A 21,146-nucleotide genomic window follows, 5' to 3' on the forward strand; every position below is an offset into this window, starting at 1 on the left:
CTTACCTATTTTATATATAGTAGTGTGTATATATCAATCCCAGTCTCCCAATTTATCCCTCCCCCTCTTATCCCCTGGTAACCATAGGTTTGTTTTCTACATCCGTGACTTGACTTCTGTTTTGTAAATAAGTTCATTTGTACCCTTTTTTTTAGATTCCACATGTAAGCGATATCATACGATACTTGCCTTTCCTTGTCTGACTTACTTCACTCAGTATGACGATCTCTAGGTCCACCCATGTTGCTGCAAATGGCATTATGTTAGGGAAGGGATCACCTTGAAGGAAAATAAGGATAGAGCTAGTCATTTTTCCCAAAGAAATTAAGAATCTAAAATTTGTTTTTTGTTTTCATTTCCATTTTTTTGAATGTACATTATTTACCTAAGTGTATAGGGCTACATTTAGGTGGGAGGGGAGCTATTTCTTGTTCAAATATTCATTCCATAACTCAGTTGCCCTTTTTGTCTTTTTCAGTCCCAAAGACTGAGCTAACACCTCCTTTTTTTAAGTATTTCTTCTCCACACTAGAAAATATCATAAAAACAGTTCACTTTTAAATATACTCTGTTCTCTCCCTCTTTTTAAAAATTCATTTATTCTATCAACAAATTGTATGGAGCCACCTACCATGTGCCAGGGATTCCGTGGTGAGCAAAACAAAACCTGCCCTCCTTCTCTAATAGAGGAGGACATACGTAAGGAAACAACTATGCTGGTGTAGTATGCAAACAGATGAAAAGTGTTTGATATAAGTATATAATAAAATATATAAACATACTAATATAGGAGTACATTTATTGTAGCAAAGATGATATAATAAAGTATGTGAAATATTTGTGTAACTTTGCCACTGTAGTTTAGTTGTGCTTAATGACAGATTTGACAGATGTGAAAATAAAAATCTCATTACTTTTCATTTGATTGGTGGGAAGCAAACAGACCAGTCACATCTTAGATCGTGCCCGTTTTCTGCCATTAATCAACTTTACAGCCCTGGGCAAGTAGTGTGGTCCTTCTGGGCTTCTGTTTCAGACTCTTCCAATTGAGGCTAATAACCCCATCTCACAGGATGATTATTATGGACAGATGAGATGTAATAATCCCTTTTAAAAGTGACTTTTTAAAAAATTGCTTTTAAACATTATACAAATGTGTCATTCTGAATGATGACCTGCAGCAGATTCCCCCCTCTCCTCATGCCATCCCAGATGTCATTCGGGACGAAGTATAATGAATCACATTTTACATTTTATTTTCTTCCCTGTGCTGTCACCAGAGTTTATCAGACCCAAACAATTACCATGAGTTTTGCAGACTACTGGCCCGATTGAAGAGTAACTATCAACTGGGAGAACTAGTAAAGGTGGAAAACTACCCTGAGGTCATCCGATTGATAGCTAACTTCACAGTGACCAGCCTGCAGGTTTGTCTTTGATTGCTTGTCCCTTTCTTCCTAAACACTGGAACCTCTTCTCTTACTCATTGGTTTTATTTAACCTTGGCAGAAGTGAATGTAAGTATAGGGCAACCCTGCACAGAGTGGTCACTACTGCAGCCTACTCATTCACGTTACAAAAGTTCAAGGAGTGTGGTTAGAGGAGCATGAGGGAACTGCAAGAATAATATTTAGATTCAAGACTGGGAGAATTCCCTTGTAGTCCCCCCAAAAAAGGCAAGATTGGAACAGGGAGCTGGGCAGAAGAGTGAAGAGAGACTCAGCGCCCTCTCTTTCTTAGTCATGTGTAGGCAGTGGTTCTCACAGGCGATGGCTTGCATCAAAATCGTCTGGGGAGCTGGATGAGAAATGCAGGTGCTTGGGTCCTACCCCCATAATTTGTGGTTCACTAGGTCCAGGGTGGAGCCTTGGCATCTCTGTCTCTAACAGGCTCTCCACGGGATGCTCGTGCACACTGATGTTTGGGAGCCAGTTACTCAGCCAGCTCAGAACGGCTCTTCTCATTGGATGTTTAATCTCTGAAATACCAGTAAACACATTAGGCTAGTTGCCATGCACAGAACAAAGCCCATCAAAGTTTATCCTCATTCTCTCTCTCTTTTTTTTTTTTTTTAAGAAAAGTCTTTATCCTTTGTGTCAGATGGCATGGGACTAATGCATTATGTACAAAAATGAGAACTATGCCTCCTACTCTCTTGGTTTTCCTTAGCATTGGGAATTTGCCCCAAATAGCGTGCACTATCTCCTGAGCCTATGGCAGCGGCTGGCAGCCTCCGTGCCATACGTGAAAGCCACAGAGCCCCACATGCTGGAGACTTATACTCCTGAGGTCACCAAAGCCTACATCACATCCCGTTTGGAATCTGTGCACATCATACTGAGGTAAGGAAACTGGGGCAGCCTCCCTCTTTCCCCACAGGTGGACTGGCGTCCAACTTGCCAGAGATCAAGACACCCGGTTGGCAAAAGCGTACTTGATATGAGTCATATTGGAGCTAACACCATAATGGGCATTTTTTTCACGTTAGCACAATAGCTGAGGAGAGCATAAAGTCCAAAAGAAGAGTCTTTCTCTTTAATATCCTATTCGTGTCCCTTCTTCACCAACCATAGCAGTATCTTTGAATACAAAGTATATCAGTATGTTTGTCCTTGCCACTGATTACCTTCAAACATGAGAGAAGCATTTAAGTAGATAAATAAGCTACACAATCCAGAGCTTACTAGAAGATGTAAGAATTCCAGGCAGCCGATCACTGATTGCATTATACTGACACATGGTTTCTGTCTTCCTTGACTACTAACTGGACCAGAAATCTATAGTAAAGAAATGTCAGACCCTTTAGAAATGACCTATATAAAATGGAATTATTCTAGGGACTTCCCTGGCGGTCCAATGGTTGAGACTCCGAGCTTCCTGCAGGGGGCATGGGTTCGATCCCTGGTCGGGGAACTGAGATCCCACCTGCTGCACGGTGTGGCCGAAAAAAAAAAAGAATGAGGTTATTCTTTGTGTAGGGACCTATCTTGTATACTTTTTTCATTAGCTATTTCTAAGGGGAATTTACTTGGACTCTGAAGGTTTGGGGTGTTTTGTTTTGTTTTTTAACTCAGATTCTTAATTTGCTCAGAATCAAGTACATTTAATTGTCATAAGAATTATAGTCTCAACTGTTTATGACTTGAATCATTACAAAATCTTGAGTATTTGTGAAGCCCATTGGAAAGTACTGTTCTGTTAGCTGCATAGTTTCTATTCCTGAGGACTCAGCTAGTTTCAGCAAGGCCATGCTGGGGAGGGTTACATGTATGGGCTCTGGGCCCACGTAGCCGGTTAATAGCTGTGTACTCTTGGGCACAGTTGTAATGCGGATTACATTACTGTGTCCCGGCCTCGTGTGTGGTCATGGTAAACGCACAGCTCTGAAATGCTTGCTGCCGTGGTGTTGCTGCTGCTGGGTTGTCATACGATGATGTAACAGTACGTGGCGAACTTATGGTAAGACTTTCAAGTCTAGGAAACCAGTAGATAAGGCAAGACCTGGTATAGAGCCACAGTGCCTCATCTGCATTTCTGAAATTTAAGATGTGAAAATTAATTTTTCTCAGAAGTTTGGCACAAAACTCATTTGGTGGCAAAACTTGACATGTGCTGATATGAGACCATTTATAGTCATTTTTTTAAAATTCTACTTCGTGTGACTGTTCATAATATTTATACATTTTGCTACAGGAATATTGTATTTGACATGCCACAGCCTAGGGAGGGTTCATATTACATGGCAGAAGCATCATAGTGCCTCCCTAAAATCTGAAGATTTCTGAATTCCACAACACATCTGGTCACAATGGCCTCACACAAGGGACAGGTTACTTGTAGTCACAAAGTTTACTATAGTCAGGAACAAACAAGAGGCTGAGAACCAAGAGCTTTTAGGGGTGAGAAGCGTAGGACTGAGAGGATCATGGCAGACAAATGTTAAGCGACTGGGAATTGGAAGACTGGACGCCAATGGGCAGAGCATACCTACGGGAGACTGATGCTAGGTTGAGGCACCTGCCTTCCACCTGTTCTTAACCTTCCTTCCTTGGTAGAAAGTGGTGTTGGGATGTGGGCCTCTACAACTGCACGGGGTGGATGAATGGAGAAGGAGAACTGCTGCGACAGAGAAATCAGTAGGCATATTTTAAGAGAGCGCCTTCCTTCTTCCCTTGGGAGTAGAGACGGACTGGAAGATCCCCTGGAGGACACAGGTCTGGTCCAGCAGCAGTTGGACCAGCTGTCTACAATCGGGCGCTGCGAATATGAGAAGACATGTGCGCTCCTCGTGCAGTTGTTTGACCAGTCTGCCCAGTCCTATCAGGAGCTGCTCCAGAGTGCCAGCGCCAGCCCCATGGACATTGCAGTGCAGGAGGGTGAGTGGACAGCGGACGGGGCCTGGCAGAAGGTGCTGTCAGCACGCTTTCGCTCGTTGCTACCTCTCTTTCACCTTTCCCCCCAGAATTCTTCCATCATCAGTTAGCTCCATATACACAAAGGAATATTTGATAATAAATGCCACAGGGAACTAGGGAGGAGCAACTGAAATCATACCGGCAGCGGGTATGTTTAACTCTAAGAAGGTACTGCACTGTAAAAATAACCACCCTGTCTGATAGGGGAGCCTTGGTTATCTAATGAATTTCGCCCTTGGCATCACCCTTACCAGAGCAGAGGAGTAGCTATTCTCTGGAAGAACAGTTAAACTTCATGACTTTTTCAGTTTCTTGAGATTAAGGAAGCTCATAGTAAGAAATGAACCTCTCAGTGAGGAGTTTCTTCATGAAATGATCACTGGTGGTGACACTAATGGGTCTTCTTCCTGTTGTAGGAAGGCTGACGTGGCTGGTTTACATCATTGGTGCAGTGATTGGTGGCCGGGTCTCTTTTGCCAGCACTGACGAGCAAGATGCTATGGACGGTGAGCTTGTCTGTCGGTAAGTGCTCCCGTGGAGGCTTCCTGTTTCACTGCTGTGACCCTCCCACCCCATTTTGGGTCATGAGACCAGGGAACTTGACATGCTTCTGTTAGTGCTTTTCTCCCCATTTATAGAATATAAATATAATCTTATGAAGCTGATTGCCCATGAAGAACTGTTACAAGTTCAAATTCAAACCTTTTATTAAGTACAGCAACAGCTATGCCTACAGTCCTTACTAAAAAACCATCTGCAGTAATTCAGCAAAGGAAATGATGGATATAGAATTAAGCATATTGGATACAGAGTGGAGAGTAGCTTTTAGTTCTGTTTAAGTGCAGTATCTCAGAGTTAATGAAATGTGGACTGCTTTTGCCTTACCAGAGTAAGTCTAATAGGAAACTGTGGGTCTTCAACTATCCCCAAAGATGGAATTACAGAATTTCTACAGCCTTTCAAATCTCTTGACCATACACTTTCCCTCGTACAGGATCTCAAGTTACTTCGTGTCTGTGATTCTAATCTTACTAAAAACCTATAAATGAGCATTTAGTGATTTCTGAAACTTTACTTAACATAGAAATAAAGAGGCAGGACTTTTTAATAGCCTGCAGAGGTTCTCAAACCTTTTCTTCAGGACTCTTTACCTTCTTAAAAAGTATGGAGGCCCTCAAAGAGCCTCTGTTTATGTAAGCTATATCTATCGATACTTACCGTATTAGAAAGTAAAACTGAGAAGTTTTTAAAATATTTATGAATTTGTTTAAAAATAACAATAAGCCCATTTCATGTCAACATATGTTGTTTTTAATAACTATTTTTTCAGAAGAAGTGAATGAGAAAACTGGCTTTGTTTTAATGTCTGGCATAGTAGAAGTCTGCTGGATTCTCCTCTGCTTCTGCATTCAGTCTGTTGTGATACCACACGTCTTATAGCCTCTGGAAAACCCCACTGCACCCTCATGTGAGAATGCGAGTGAAAGGGCAAATAATGTTTTAGTATTTTTATGAAAGTGGTTTTGTTACCTTGCAGAGAACTGCTACCCTGAAGGGTTCTAAACTTTCAGATGCTCTCCTTAGAGATAAACACATTTTTAACATGATGCCTTAGAATTTATTGGTCCCCAGACATTTCAATCCATAATTTTTATTCTTATTCAGAAAATCCCCATTTGTCTCTTTCCACCCCCACTTTATCTATCAGATGCCCATCTGCCCTTAGGTGCCTTAATCCTGACTAAAGTCTCCACGGCATATCACACTGGCATTTTTTGAAGAGTTGATCAAAGATTTAATAAAGATGAAATCCAGTACCTTTCTGATTCTGTAGCCTGCTGTGATACTGTGTGTCATAATATAGATTGAGTTTAGACAGTGTCTCATATACTGGTTCTCAACTTGAGTGTTCCAACACGATGAATGAGTCCAATTCACACATGATGTCACAAATAGTTTGTTACCTATTTTCACACTATCAAAATGCCAAATGACTCACTTGTAATCGCATCATTCTTATTCATCCCAGCATTCCAGTATGCTTTCTTTTGAGGGGATGGGTGCAGGGAAGAGGGATGAAGTCACAGGTAGCATATCTGCTCTTGGTCCCTGGAAGTGTTACCTGCCTGTGAACATTGTCCTTCATGTGTCTCCTTTCCTTTTATGGCTCCATGAGAAAAAAGATTGAGAGCCACTGGTATTTAGTCCAATCGACCTAATTTTATAAATGAGGAAGTGGGGCTCAGAAAATAAATTGCTTTACTCAAGGTCTCACAGAAGTTTCAAGGATGACCATTACCCTGGTACTAGTGTTTTTTCCACTATTTTTAAGCAATTATGAGTTCTGCCTCCATCTACAGTCTCAGGCGACTAGAAGTTTTAAACATGTAACTGTTCATTCATACTCCTCGGCTGAGGTTCCTGTAGGGCAGAAGTGGAGAATTGTGTTCCTTCAGTGGAGCTTAGAGCCTGCAGAGAATGCCTTTCCAATAGGATGGGTGAGGAGAGGGGATGTGTGCCTATTTCAGGGGAGGTTGGTTTTCTGCAGTGACCAGGATATCCTGCTGTTGAGAGAATCATTGCTCTTCCGCCTCTAGGGTGCTCCAGCTGATGAACCTAACAGACTCTCGCTTGGCTCAGGCGGGTAACGAGAAACTAGAATTGGCCATGCTGAGCTTTTTTGAACAGTTTCGTAAGATCTACATTGGGGACCAGGTGCAGAAATCCTCTAAGGTAACAGACTCTCAGTTGGCTCCATTTAGTTCTCACTTCTGGTTGTGGCATTTCTGATTAAGAGAAATGACAGAGAGCAGTTTAGGTACAATCTCCAGATTTTATGTATCAGAATAAACTAAATAGTTCCTCTTGGTCTGTAGAATTTGGGGAGACTCATCAAAGAATTGGGTCCATTTTTCTAGTACTTCATGTGCTTAATAAATGACCAGTCAAAACATCTGTTGGTCTCCCCCAGATTGGCAATTCTCAGTCTCTGTACCTGAGTTGATGTTCAGAACAACAGAAGGTTTTGACAGTCTTTTTGTAATTTCAGGGTTGAAGATAACTCAGCATCTATCCAGTATTTAGTAATACTTAGAAACTAGCTCATTCCTTCAGTAAAGACTTCCCCAGCATTGTTGTCCGTTTTCTTCTTATATCTTAGCCTCCTGAATGAGGACAAAAACAATACTGGGATATGATTTTTCTAATCCATATTTTCTGGTTACTTTCTCTTCCCTAAACACACCACCAGCTGTACCGCCGACTCTCAGAAGTTCTGGGCTTGAATGATGAGACCATGGTCCTAAGCGTCTTCATAGGAAAAATGTAAGTGTTTTGGCTTGCCATCAGCAAGAGTCCCTTGCAATCCTGTTGCAACTGTAAAATGTGATCTTGGCATTGTGCTGCCAGTGCCTTGGTATTCCAGCATTGATCGTTTGCGTCAGAAAATTGTGCATTTGAGTGTGTGACAAGCTGTGCTTAGAGATATGGCCCGGCCCCAGAGCATTCCAGGCTTGTACAGGCAAGGATTTCATTTTGTTCGCACGGAATCTCATCTACAGCCTCTGGAATCACAGGTGAAGCCCTGCCATGGCATTAGCAAAACAGACCTTCCTCCCCAGCGACTGGTGCTCAGCTCCTCACCAGATCACCCTGCTGCCAGGATGCCCAGAGTGGGCTTTCACTTTCTGGCACTGATTTCCACTAGGTGTGCCCCCAGGAGCAGAGCCCCACTCTAAAACAGGCTTACTCCTCTCAAGAAGCGTAACACCCTCTGAGAGTCTTGAATCTCCAAAATCTAGTGCTATTGTTTGGATTGTCATCAAAGTTGCAGCTCCTGATTGGCCCTTTTTTGGTTTTTTTGGTTTGTTTGTTTGTTTTTTAAGTTATGCCCCTTTGTTTACATTTGCCCCTTTTTAGGAGCTCAATTTATCAAAGCACACACTAGGAGCCAAATAAATATATTACCCAGGGCTGTGTGCAATGTGACGTTTTGCCTCCTTCCAACCATCCCAATCCTAAACACTCATATCCATGAGCTGGTTAATCATTTAAGATGATAAAAGCAAAGGGGGTCTAAAGGACTCTGCCAGCCAAGAATCCAGAAGCAAGGGCTACTAGAATTCTGCAGCTGACAGTGGATGGTGCAGGTGCAGAATTGCATACGTCTGCATGTTATCACTGCCGCAGAAATCTCTTACCCTTGCTGCAGAAATCAGCCCTGGAGTGCCCCAGAATTCCAAGGGCCTGGGTATGGGCCAGTGTAGCTTTGGAACCAAGTAGTGAAGATTATCTGAAGGATAATTTTTCTAGTCAACCAAATGTAAGTACGGAGATTTTATACCCATTTTTTGTGGTTGTGATGTCTGTGAATTGGTGATGCAGATGTGTGGTGATTCTTGATGGATGATTTTCTTCTTCTCCCAGCTCTCAAAGATACCAGGCATATCAAAAGTGTCTCCTGCTTTTTTTTTCTTTTTGTCCTCCAGCATCACCAACCTGAAGTACTGGGGCCGTTGTGAACCAATCACCTCCAAGACACTACAGCTTCTCAATGACCTCTCCATTGGATATCCTTTTCTAAGCTGGCTTCTGGGCAAGACAGGAACTGTGGAGTGCCACAGTCTTAGAAATCATGGCCTCCTCCATTTCTCTTTTAATTTAGCTGTATGTGTACTTAAAATTATCTTCCATTCTCCTAGGAACCAAAGGCAATACCCAAACAGAATCCAGGAATAATTCCAGACCCTAAAAAATGAGCCAACCGACAAGCTAATAGTCTACCACAGATTTATTCCTGGCTATCTCTAAGATCCAGAAATACCCAACAGGTCTGTCTGATAGGTACACACTCTTTGTAGCCAAGGTTTTAGCATAGGTGGCAGCAAAGTCCATCTGAATTTTTCTATCAGCTTATAGGTAGAAGCCGCCTGATTACAAACTTTGCAATAAAAGTAGCCACTACACTTCCTCTTGACTTGGACTCAGTCTGCTGTAAAGGTTGAATTGCTCTAAGACAGCCTTTCACAACCAGGGGTCTGCAAGAGAAGTAAACCCTATAAAAATGATCTGAGTGACTTTTTTCTCAGTTCTCCCAAAGATCGTACGTACATAGCTAGTCTCATTCTAAATGCATAGGAGAGAGGTTAATTCACCACACACAGTGGATGCCTGACGCAGGCTTTAGGGCTTAATTAGAAGCCCTAGCAGCCCCATTGAGAAAAGTTACTCTAGGATATCATGATTCTTGGGGGAAACTGCTGGGTTTTTTCTCTTTTCTTACAGATAGGACTTTGGTATGGGTATTCTCTCACTGATCAGTTAAATGCTGCTTAGAAGAGAACACCTGTTTTTCCCATTTGGCAGTGTCATACTCAAATGGTTAAGAAAAATAAGATAGCTGGGATATGGAATTGATAGTACTCTCACCTAGAAAGTGCTCATCCTGCATTAAAGATTCTTAGTTTGCATCACACTTTCCTTGACCCTCTTCCTTTGTCTTTACATACAGTAGTGTAAGGAAACTAGTGAAGCTGAGTGCGGTACAGTTCATGCTGAACAATCACACGGTGAGTGGTTGAGCCCCTCTTCCTGGTTCTGCTCTCCAGCCACACACACACACTCTCTCAGCAAACAAGGGAGATGTTTAAGTTGAGCTCCTTGGCGCTGCTGCCGCCAAAGGCTGTGCCCTGACTCCCGTCCCACTGCCAGGTTACACTTACTGTCGTGAGAGCTGCTGTTTGGGATCCAGATAACCTGAGTTATGGTGAAGTCACCGACTGTTACTCATACGGAGATAAGTTAGTTGTAGGTAACAATAACAGTAGTTTTTTTTAAAAAATGTTAATACCCCTTATACCCTTAAGGAATGATAATAGAGCCATTAGCTTGAAAGGGCTCAGTAATTCTGAAATTACTGGCTTGCATTCTACCTCTGACCCATGTTTTTATCTTTTTAACTTGTTTTCTTTTTTTCTATAGAGCGAGCACTTTTCATTTTTGGGTATTAACAATCAGTCCAACCTGACAGACATGCGATGTCGAACTACCTTCTACACAGCACTTGGGCGTCTCCTCATGGTGGATTTAGGTACTGCAATAAATCCTAGAGGCTCGTGAAGTAATCTGGCATGGTTCTAAATTTTCACTTGAGGCTAGAAAACTAGATGTGGGGGAGGTCTTTTTTGTTGTTTCAACAGTAACAAAACTACCTGAAATAACAGTCTGATTTCACCAAGAACAGATCATGCTATCATGGTCCCAGTAACTGGAAGAGAAAAACAGTATGAGTCTGAAGTTTTCATTTGATGTGCAGTGGTTCTAAAATTCTATTCATAATTCTCATCTACAAAATAAGGGAACTGAGAATTGAGATTCCTAAATGCATCTTGTTGTCCAGATAATCCCTTTCTCCCACATTGAGGTGCAACCCACCTGAGACGGCCAGCACTCCTCAGTACCCACTTCACTGGCACATGTGAACCAGGAGGGCTTAAGCACCTTTCTGGCCCTGGTTGTGATATTAGCAGTTTGGGCTCAACTTATAAACTGAAGCTTAATAGTATCATAATTTTTTAGCTATTTAAATTTAATCCTACTAAAATTACATTATAAAACCTTCTATGTTTACGGAAGATTACTTAAAAAAAAAAAAAGAAAGATATAAAAAGAAGGGCCTCCACAAGCGCCTGATTCAAGTTCAAGTCTCATCTAGTTCTCATACCCCAGCCTCAGTCCTTTCTCAACTGACTATAGTTCTCAATTAAGGAAACATAAGCAACACAGTACGTTGTACACATCAGAATCTCCGATACTGAACCTCAGTACTGAAAAAATTGGGTCATCCCTGGACTAGATGATTTCTGCCGTGACGATTTTTCTAGTTTAAAAATTATTTCTATACATACATTGTATTCTGAAATTGCTACTAGTACCTATCGGGATTATCAAGGGACCCCTCTGGATTATCCTTGGGTCTGCTCATCTGTCATACCATCTTATTTTCCATGCGTACACAGCCTTGCATCTTTTTGTACTGGGGTCACAGCCCAGGTTGTCTTCCTTGCAGGAGAGGATGAAGATCAGTATGAGCAGTTCATGCTGCCGCTCACAGCGGCGTTTGAGGCTGTGGCCCAGATGTTTAGTACTAATAGTTTCAACGAGCAAGAGGCAAAGGTGAGTCCTTCACCCACTGATTGATCGCTTCTGGTTGAGGGCAGTCCCTGAGAGAGACTAGATTGGGTCGCACTGCAGAAAATAGTGCTTATCCATGCATTTTCCACTAATTTAGCTTTCTACTCAATCTCTTGGACTCCAAGGATTTTGAAATAGAAGAACCAGTGTAAGTTTATAAACTCTATTTTTAGTTGAAGTGTGTTCTTAAACAGCCCTTAGGATTTTTTATCTAAGTTTTTAAATGTATTAGCATCAAGTTATTTTATATGTTTTCTCATTGCCTTTTTAATCTCTGTTGTATATTTAGTTATGCCTGCTTTTCATTTTCAGTACTGCTTATTAGTGCTTTCTCTCTTTTTTCTAGCTATCTTGCCAGAGATTTGTTACTTTTTGCTTTGTTTTAGCTCCGTTTTATCTGTGTTTTGTATTTCATTCATTTCTACCCTTAATCTTTATCTTCATACTTTTTCCTTGGTGTTGTTCTGTGGTTGTAACTTCTTAACTTTTCAGCCCTTCTTTCCTAATGTAATCATTTAAAACTATAAATATCCCTCTAGGTATATTATTCCACAAGTGTTTTTTGGTTTTGTTTTTGTTGTTTTTAATTGGCATAAAAAACACATAAAACTTACTGTCTTAGCCAGCCATTTTTAAGTGAATGGTTTAGTAGCATTAAGTATATTCATATTGTTGTAGAACAGGTCTCCAGAATCCACAAGTTTTGATATGTAACATTTTTCATTAGCATTCAGTTCTCTGTATTTTCTAATTTCCATTAAGATTTCTTCTTTGATCCATGAGTCATTTAGAAGGGTTTGTGAATTTCCATACAAATGGAATTTTAAAGTTACCTTTAGTTATTGATTTCTGGCTGTCAGAATGGTCATTTCTTGGTTTTTTGCTTTCCTCATCTTTTTACTTCATGCACACCTGCTCTCTTTACCTATAGATCTCTGTACCAAAACCAGAAAACACTAGACTATTAATGTTTGTAGGACTTTTTTGCAGTGTTCATAATGACACTGATACTGAATTTTAGACCCACCAAATAGCCCAAGGGTATTGCCCCCCAAAATGCCAGACTTTACCTGACATTCTAAAATTCTCCTTTTTCATCTTTAGAAAGCCTCTTAGTTTTCTCTCTCCAGATTAGCAGGGAAGTCAGAGAGCAACACCATTTGCCCAACTCTCTCCTCTTTACTCCAGTGTTCTGGGGTCTGAGATGGGTACCATTCAAAGCTAAGGTTAATGTGGAACAGATCAATAACAGGATAGAGTATCAACCACTGTCAAGGATAAGTGAGGGATATCAGTGAATATCAGCCCTTTCCCCCATCAAAAAACAAGTAAAATTAATGAAAGAACCACCTTGGCCATGAACTACAACCATCACCGTAACTGTCATGCCTCATATAACAAGTCCTTTAGATTGCCCGTGTCTCAGACTTAAAATTGAGCTTATGGTATCTGTTCAGGAATAGAACTGTTTGCTTAAAGCAGACTGTTAGCAGAAGTGCAGACATTTTTGATAAATGAGTCAGGATACCCAACTGTGCCTACTGATGATTGTTAGCTTTTGAAAGCGGTTTTATTGCTGTTCAGAGCCCACCAGTAAAAGTTCTACTGAGAAAGAGAGCACTGGATTTGGAGTCTTGGTGTTATAAGTCCTAATCCTGGCCCTCTTTCTACCTACCAGCACAACTGTGGGCAAATTATTTGACCTCATTGGGTCTCACTCTTTTTCTGTAAAAGTATAGTATTAGTACTTTATAGGTCCAAGATCCGGCACATCAGTCTTATTTCCAGACACCCCAACCAAAGGGCAGATACCTGTAGACTCTTGTCTTGCTTCTGGCGGAGTCTGCATTTGCATTCCTGTGGCACTGGCACCTTTGTAATTAGATGTGGACCAGACCTTTAGGAATATGCCTCTTCTCCCTCTTCTTGTATGTACTTTTTTGCCTTTTTTTTTCCCTACCTCTTCTTGAATAAGCTTTTTTGCTTTTCTACTTTTTACATATGATTTATCACATTAATGTCTTAAAATTTTATCAGCCTCTATTTTTGCCGTGATGGGCCAAGAACCATCCCTTTCTCTTGGTATAAAAAGCTTCCAAAACTAACTTTCCAAGTGAAAAGATTCCATTCTAGTATGGAAGAGATCGATTGAGAATATTTGGGAAGGAGTATTTGTTGAATGATGGGAGGAAGAATTTGATTACAGATATGTGAAATCCCCATCAGGTGGTTATAGGTTTGGTCTTTCTTGTATCTTAACATATTTTTGCCTTCTACTACAGCGAACTCTAGTTGGCCTAGTAAGAGACCTGAGAGGGATAGCTTTCGCCTTCAATGCCAAGACCAGCTTCATGATGCTGTTTGAATGGATGTATCCTAACTCAGACTAGGAGCGTACCACAGCAAGCCCTGACTGGAGTGTGAATGGGTGATGAAGTCATCGGGGAAGGTGGGGGGAAGGAGTTGTGAGGCAAAAGAAGGTGAAGAGTTACCCAAAAGGCCTGCCATATGTCTTGTAAGCTGTCATTCCATAGTGGTCCAGTAATATGATGCTGCCTGCTTTGGTCACTGAGATTGGGAAATGAGTGAGGTGGCTTCTCAGTTTCTCTTTTGGTCCCAGTTATAAATGCCCGTGGAATTGTTGCATGTGAATTTTGCTACACTTAGAAAAGAGAGACATTTCAATCTACCAAAAGAAGACAGCTGTACTAGGAATTGGAAAGTCTGACCTTACTAACTTCATAACCTTGAACAAATCACTTCAAATCTAAGTGCCTCTGTTTCTCAGATAGTTATGTAAAGGAACTAGCTGCTTCCCTGTCACATTACAGAAGTGGTAAGAGGGTAGAACAATATGAAATATATTGTGCTCCTCAGAAGAAAGGCATTATGTAAATTACAGTGTGTCGTTAGATCCCTATTACAAGTTAAAGGACACACAGTCGCTTTAGCACCTTCTGGTTAGAAAGACTCTTAAGATTAGCAAGCAAGAGGGCTTCCCTGGTGGCGCGGTGGTTGAGAGTCTGCCTGCCGATGCGGGGGACGACGGTTCGAGCCCTGGTCTGGGAGGATCCCACATGCCGCGGAGCGACTAGGCCCGTGAGCCACAATTACTGAGCCTGAGCGTCTGGAGCCTGTGCTCCGCAACAAGAGAGGCCGCGATAGTGAGAGGCCCGCGCACCGCGATGAAGAGTGGCCCCCGCTTGCCACAACTGGAGAAAGCCCTCAAAAAAAAAAAAAAAAGATTAGCAAGCAAGAGACAGGAAATTAGAGAACTATAATTTGGCAGTTTGTGCTTGACCAGTGCTGAGAAATTATTTTAAATTCTGTACCTTTCTGGATTCAGAATTCTTCCTTAGCTTTTCATTTACAGCTACCCATCCTACATGCCAATTCTCCAGCGGGCAATTGAGCTATGGTACCATGATCCAGCCTGTACCACACCTGTGCTCAAGCTAATGGCTGAATTGGTTCATAATAGGTAAGCAGGGAGATTTTCAAAGGGTACAACTGCCCTTTTATCTGAGAGATCCCTAAGATAATTTGCTTTATCTAGTGTTTTCAGCAGATTGTGGAAGATATTAAGATTCACTGCTATCAAAATTTGAAAACCTCTAAAAGATTATAGTGTATGTTTTTATTTGTTTGAAAGAAGGGTGTCCCCAACCACACAAAGCCATAGCTGCATGCAGGAAATAAGTCACTTTAAAAAGAGTCTCAAGATAGCCACTCTTAAGAGAAGTGAATTTGGCAACCAAAATTCTGATTTCCCTGCCCACGTGTATAAAAGTTAACATTTAGTGATGGTGCCACGTCCATCACATTCCATAGTTCACATTTCATAGAGACTGTTGAGAGATGCAGACATGTTAGAACACTCTTTCTGCAGAAAGGGATTTGTTAGGGAGATTACAGCTGGATTGGTAAAGATTTACCTTAAAAGTGAGAAAGATTTCCAAAATACCACATTTTAGATTTGCCCAGCAACTTAGGGATGGAAAGGAAAGAAAACTCCAGCACCTTGACTTCACTGGAATTTCAGGTCTGTATCTGCCTCTTAAGGCACCCTGAGAATTAATAATTTTTAAAACTATCTTAGTGAAGAAGTGGGTAATATTCATAGAAGCTATAGCTTCCCATGAGGCTTACAGTTAAGACTTATTCATTTATAAAATAGACATTTAAGAACATCTACTCTTTGCCACTTAGGCACTTTCATATCGATTGTGCCAGACAAAACCTCTGCCCACTTAGATGTTGCATTTCGGGGGGATGACAGACAGTAAAAAAAAAAAGTGTGGAAGATCATTTCAGACAGTGGTACGTGCTATGAAAAAAGTTAAATAAGGTAATAAAACAGAGGGGAATTGGAAGGAGAGAAGGCCTCTCAGAGAAGGTAATATGAATGAGCAGAAAGATTCGGGTATCCCTGCAAGGATGAGGGGAAAGAGCACTCTCAACAGAAAGCAAGTGCAGAGGCCCCAAGATGGGATGAACTTGCTGGGACTTGAGACAGCAGAATGCCACTGGCTGGAGCCTGGTGAGGGAGGGGAGGTCAAGGTAGGTGACGAGTCAGACACATCGTGTGGTGACTTAGTACAGCAGTAGTGAAGGATGGCGTGTACTCTCATTACACGGGAAGCTACTGGAGTATATTAAGCAGGAATTAAAATGGTATCACTGCCATTAATTAAAGGTGTCATTCTAGCTACACGTGGAGAATGAGACTACAGGGGCAAGAGTGGAAGCAGAAGGACCACATAGGAGACGGGTGGGTTCAGGGCATATTGTAGAGCTGGATTTGATGGATTCTATGTAGGGAGGGGAGGAAGAAAGAATCAAGAGGACTTCTGGGTTTGAGACCTTACCAGCCGTGAGGTCAGTGACGCTCACTAAGCAGTAGAACAAACCAAGGAGGAGGAGCTCTGGTCTAGGGTACAGTCAGGAACCCAAACTCAGGTTGTTGACATTGTTTGCCCTCCTGGCCTCACTCCCCTTGTAACATTCTCAGTCCCTTTACAGCTTTTCCTCTTCTAAAGGGGACACGATGCTCGTACCCCTCCTTCAGTTGCTACTGAAGCTGTAAAGGTGAATGTAGATTAAAGTCTGAAGGGCTGTGAGTTAGTACGACCGAGAAGTGACTGTGATAAAAGCTAAACTTGAAGCAAACTGAGAGTTTTAAGAGAATAATTTTATCTACTGCCTCATTTTCTTTGTTTCTTTTAAATGTTTTCAGTTTGAGCAGCAGAACTTGAATCTAGTATGTTGGTCTTCAAGATACAAGCTACATCACTGGTTATCTTGGGTTAACTTGGTTATTTCACATTAGGATAAGTAATCTGCATGTCTTTGTGCAAAAAGTATCACCTAACGTACTCAGGGGAGAGCCTGAAGTAGCCTAGTGTTCCAGCAACATACCTCTGACTTTGTCTCCTCTGTGTTCTCTGCTCAGATCCCAGCGACTCCAGTTTGATGTCTCTTCCCCCAATGGCATCTTACTCTTCAGAGAAACCAGCAAGATGATAACAATGTATGGTAAGTGCTTAAGAGGAGCAGAACCCTGGAAGTGAGTTCCAGCTCAGTCACCACACTCTGCAGTGCGGGTCTCGTACGCTTGTGTCACAGCGCCAGCTGGTGCCAAGAGGATTGAGGCGGTATGTGAACTGTCAGTTACCACATGACTGAGTAAATATATATCTTGTCTACTCAGGCAATCGCATCCTGACACTAGGAGAGGTCCCGAAGGATCAGGTCTATGCACTGAAGCTCAAGGGCATCTCCATCTGCTTCTCCATGCTGAAGGCTGCTCTCAGTGGGAGTTACGTCAATTTTGGAGTCTTCCGTCTCTATGGGGATGACGCCCTGGACAATGCTCTACAGACCTTCATCAAGCTGCTTCTCTCTATTCCCCACAGCGACCTCCTGGTAAGCCCTAAGCTTCGTTGACAGGATCCGAGCCCGACGTCATGTCAGTCTTTCTTTTTTTTTCTGCTGAGACCGTGATTGAATGTTTCTGTGAAGAACTAGAAGCTGGCTCCACCTAGATCTTCTCTCTTGCCATCTGAAGGGAGCTAAGCTATTTTATTTGAGATCTTGCTCCACACATGCTGAGGTACGCAGCACCTAAGCTGATTTTCATTCTCCTTCTCCCACAGGATTACCCCAAGCTCAGCCAGTCTTACTATTCACTACTGGAAGTCCTGACCCAGGACCACATGAACTTTATTGCAAGCCTGGAACCTCATGTCATCATGTATATTCTCTCTTCCATTTCTGAAGGACTTACTGCACTTGGTAAGCACCTGGATCGGTGGGTGGGTGAGTTGGTTGGTTGGTTTTTACCACTTAACTAAACAGAAGGGAGAATCTTGCCCCAGCATGCAAAAGGATGACTGCTTTGGGGAGCTCATCCTAACAACAGAGTGTATAATTGATGGGTACATTCTCATCCAGCAAATACTTAGTGATGCCCTCCTATGGACCAGGCACTGTGCTTGGCACTAAGGATACAGTAATCAGTCCTTGTCCTTTAGGAGCTTTTTATCTGGTAGATGAAACAGACATGTAAACAGACAACTGCCTGTTTACCACCCTTACCTATGTACACACAGCAGTAGGGTTAAGTACGGAGTGCTGTGGGAGGGCTCGGGAAGAATACCTAAACTCCTGGCTTTGAGGAGGTAGGGTCCTGCAAGGCTGGCTGAAAGAGTTGGTATCAAAGCGTAAACCTAACAGCTGAACCGGCATTATCAGATTAGTGGAGGAAGAAGCTCCCTAGCAGCAAGAACAGCAAGAACTAGCACCTGTTGGCAAAAAAGGACCAGGAAATCCAGATGGCTGGCACACTCGTGCTGAAGAGAAGAGGAGGAATGAAGTGAAGCTGGAGGGAGAGAGAGAAGCAGGGGCAAATCTGGAGATCACAAAGGCTGCCCTTAAGCCATATCAGTACATTTGGGTTCTATCCTTAGGGCAGTGGAAGGTTTACACAGCTAGCTCCGTTAAGTTTTTTCATCCTGTTCTACCTGGTTCTTGTCAACCATTTTGTTACCAAGCTGCGTTCCAGCAGTCTTAGTCAGTGTGTATGTTCAGAGAATACAGTACATTTTTATCTTAGGCTGAGCAAAACATAAATAGGAAGATTAAGTCAACTGCAAAATAATCACGAAATATTACAAATGCACAGAGAATGACTTTTGGATTGTCTATCGTGGTGAGTTAGCCACACCTCTGCTCTGGACCACTTCTTTGATACGCACTTACCTCCAGCAGGGGGCGTAGCCGTATCTAGAACAGTCCAGCCAGGGTATCAGACCCTGCTTTTGAAGGCTGTTTTTTAGCTTCTTGAAAATAGAGGGACCTCTGCATGAACGGAAGCAGCATGCTTTACTCTTTTAGGCCTGTGGCCTGTGCCTCACCTAGTCAGCTCTATCTGCAGGCTGTGCTGCAGTGTCCCCTTAATAAAATGAATAGACAAGTCTGCAGCTTCCCACCACACACTCCCCCGGAGATGCTATCATAGATAAACAAATATTACAGCGCCCCACTCTGACAAACTGTAGGTGTTGATAGGCTGTATTAAGCTGGGTTTAGTGACAATCACCCAGGTAACTCAGAGTATAGGCCCACACCTCAGACTTGGCTTCTAATCACAGCTCTTCCAGTGACTAGCAGTGTGACCTTGAGGCAAGTCACATAACCTCTCCAGACTTCAGTTTACTCATTCGTGAAATGGAACACCTACCTCCTGGAGTTCTCAAGAGGATAAAATAGAGATGATAACCTATAAAGTCCTCAGCACAATGTCTAGCACAATAAAAGTACTTGCTGTACTGTAAGCTATTTGATATTTTTTATGAAGCAGAAGACATAAATCCATATCATACTGAGTCAATAATTTCAATATTGTTTATATTATTATCTATTATGCCAGGCTCTTTTTCAGACTTAGAATTGGACCTTGCTGTACGATGAGGGTGAGAGGTTAATAGGCAGCATCCCAAGCCGTGGCCTTGGCTGCACTGACCGCAGTTCCCAGTCTGACTGGGGGCCTCTGTGGGATCTCAGCTAAGGGCGACTCACGTTCACCCACGTCACCATAAGCAGCTCAGCATCCCTGCTCTATCCCACCCCTCCCCGTCTTTCTTCCAGACACCATGGTGTGCACAGGCTGCTGCTCCTGCCTGGACCACATTGTGACATACCTCTTCAAGCAGCTTTCACGTAGCACCAAGAAGAGGACGACGCCGCTGAACCAGGAGAGCGACCGCTTTCTGCATATCATGCAGCAGCATCCGGAGATGATCCAGCAGGTAAGGAGCATGAGGGGTCGGAGGCAGTGTGGGTGTCCCACCGTGGGAGAACCTCTCTTGTGAGAGAGGAGAGGCCAAGCAAGATGAAGAGTTTGACTAACATCTCACCTGGTTAATGCTGCCAAGGTGAATTTTATACCTTAAAATTGCAGTGGATTTTCAGTTACCTGAGTAATCATTGGATATGGATATAGAAAATCTGAAAAAATCAAATTCTGAATTGTTCTCCGAGTGTCACACTAACCTCCATGCCTTGGGCCTGTCCCATGAGCACTATCCTCCTTCCATGACAGTGACTTTGCTCATCCATTGCTGTAAATGGAGCATGAGTTGGCAGTATCCAGCTGTAAAACTTGTACTGCCACTTGCAAAACAGAAACGAGAGTGCAGGACAGGGAATTCCCTGGCGGTCCAGGGGTTAGGAGTCCAAGCTTTAACTGCCAAGGGCGTGGGCTCGTTCCCTGGTTGGAGAACTAAGATCCCCGCAATCCTCATGGCGCGGCCAAAAAAAGATTGTACCACCTTTGCTTTCAATTTAAAAAAAAAAAGAGTGCAGGACAAAAAGAGATAACTGACTACGTGGAGATCAAACTGTATGCTTACCATTATTTTATTTGTATGCAACATCTTTTCACAAATAAGATTTGCAGGAATATACCGGGTAAAAATACATAAGGAAAAAGAATCAATGGAAGTAGACTTTTAGCCAATAATATTTTAACCAATCTCATCTTTGTCTACATTGTTCTCTAAAGGAGTAGTGAACGTCCCCAAAATGTTATAAAGCTCTCTCTTCTGAGAAAAGATCCTGGGAGCTATAGTGCAAGGTGATTTTCCTATTATAATCATTTACTTGACCCATCCTATTACCCACAAAACTCAGGGTTAACTGGAAAGGCCCATTTTTAATTGAATTTTCAAACCAATTTAAAGAACAAGAAAGGAAATATCTTAGAAACAAAACTTACCTTGTAATAGAAGATTTAAATGAAGCTTCATGAAATACTCGTCTGGTTTACTCTAGGTAGAAAAGGCCTTCAACTTAATAAACACCTCTGTTTGGAATCTGTAATTCTGTCTTGAGTAGCTACACACTAGGTCACTGCCTCAGATTCTGCCTTTCCAGATGCTGTCAACGGTGCTGAACATCATCATCTTCGAAGACTGCAGGAACCAGTGGTCTATGTCCCGGCCCCTGCTCGGCTTGATACTACTTAACGAAAAGGTAAGA

General features: G+C 42.3%; 1 protein-coding gene across 2 annotated transcripts in view; it reads left to right on the forward strand.

Annotated features, from left to right (window-relative positions):
- XPO7 (exportin 7) overlaps window positions 1-21,146 on the forward strand; it is an 87,686-nt gene that overhangs the window by 63,251 nt on the left and 3,289 nt on the right. For both annotated transcript variants that reach the window (XM_082471251.1, XM_082471252.1), the window contains exons 10-26: window positions 1,281-1,427; window positions 2,170-2,342; window positions 4,183-4,376; window positions 4,832-4,937; window positions 7,013-7,148; window positions 7,666-7,739; window positions 8,903-8,983; window positions 9,919-9,982; window positions 10,395-10,503; window positions 11,482-11,588; window positions 13,889-13,977; window positions 14,980-15,087; window positions 17,059-17,141; window positions 17,317-17,531; window positions 17,762-17,900; window positions 19,755-19,915; window positions 21,042-21,140. In XM_082471251.1, coding sequence (XP_082327377.1) covers window positions 1,281-1,427; window positions 2,170-2,342; window positions 4,183-4,376; window positions 4,832-4,937; window positions 7,013-7,148; window positions 7,666-7,739; window positions 8,903-8,983; window positions 9,919-9,982; window positions 10,395-10,503; window positions 11,482-11,588; window positions 13,889-13,977; window positions 14,980-15,087; window positions 17,059-17,141; window positions 17,317-17,531; window positions 17,762-17,900; window positions 19,755-19,915; window positions 21,042-21,140 — 2,085 coding nt within the window. The remainder of the gene's footprint in view (window positions 1-1,280; window positions 1,428-2,169; window positions 2,343-4,182; window positions 4,377-4,831; window positions 4,938-7,012; window positions 7,149-7,665; window positions 7,740-8,902; window positions 8,984-9,918; window positions 9,983-10,394; window positions 10,504-11,481; window positions 11,589-13,888; window positions 13,978-14,979; window positions 15,088-17,058; window positions 17,142-17,316; window positions 17,532-17,761; window positions 17,901-19,754; window positions 19,916-21,041; window positions 21,141-21,146) is intronic.

Source organism: Balaenoptera physalus (genome assembly GCF_965194825.1).
Source record: "Balaenoptera physalus genome assembly, chromosome: 7".
In the NCBI taxonomy this organism is placed as follows: domain Eukaryota; kingdom Metazoa; phylum Chordata; class Mammalia; order Artiodactyla; family Balaenopteridae; genus Balaenoptera; species Balaenoptera physalus.